This window comes from Charadrius vociferus, unplaced genomic scaffold (assembly GCF_000708025.1).
Source record: "Charadrius vociferus isolate BGI_N301 unplaced genomic scaffold, ASM70802v2 scaffold1749, whole genome shotgun sequence".
NCBI classification, from domain to species: domain Eukaryota; kingdom Metazoa; phylum Chordata; class Aves; order Charadriiformes; family Charadriidae; genus Charadrius; species Charadrius vociferus.
In genome coordinates, this window is record NW_009650098.1 from 21,062 (window position 1) to 21,718 (window position 657).

At 64.7% G+C, this 657-nt stretch overlaps 1 protein-coding gene across 1 annotated transcript in view; it reads right to left on the reverse strand.

Annotated features, from left to right (window-relative positions):
* The window catches only part of GDF15 (growth differentiation factor 15), a 1,747-nt gene extending 1,115 nt beyond the window's left edge, over nt 1-632 (reverse strand). Inside the window, exon 1 of the mRNA XM_009892221.1 lies at nt 320-632. Coding sequence (XP_009890523.1) covers nt 320-632 — 313 coding nt within the window. The remainder of the gene's footprint in view (nt 1-319) is intronic.
* Between the last annotated feature and the right edge of the window lie 25 nt (nt 633-657).

The following is a 657-nucleotide window of genomic DNA, read 5'->3' on the forward strand; positions in this document are numbered from 1 at the left end:
TCACCCCGAGCCGGCTCGAGCCCCGCTCCGAGCACCCACAGCTGCCACTGCGCTGCCGGTCACAGCTTTCATCCCAAATTTACTGGGTTTTGTGTTTTTTAAGCAAAACGGCTTGAAACGGTGGCTCCTCCCCGCTGCCGAAGAAAGGGAAGCAGCCGGGATAAGGACGACCGTGGTCACCGCGATTCATGCCCGGTCATGTCCCGGCACATGCTGAGGCAGGCGGGTTGACATGCCCGAGCAGGGACACAGCGGGGGACATGTCCCTGTCCCTGGGGGATGAGGGTCACGGGATGCACGCGAAGCTGCGGCCACTTACATGTGGGGGTCAGACGATGCATGCGCCGTGTCCTGGCCACGGTTCCCTCCTCCTCCTGGCTCCGGTTCCTCGTCAGCTCGGCCACTTTCTGCTGGTACAGCTGCTGCGCTCTCTGGATGCTCTCCAGGTCCAGCGGGTGCCGGATCACGGGGGGCGCAGGCATCCCCAACCGCTCCAGGATCCCTTTTTTGATGGCTTCTAGCTGGAATCTGTCCTCGTCCCACGGATGGGGCCTCAGCTCCACACCGGCGAGAAGCAGCAGGAGCTGGAGGCAGGTGAGGGCAGCCCCGACATCCCACAGCGCCCTCGGCATCGCGCAGGCAGCCGGCGGTCCCGGG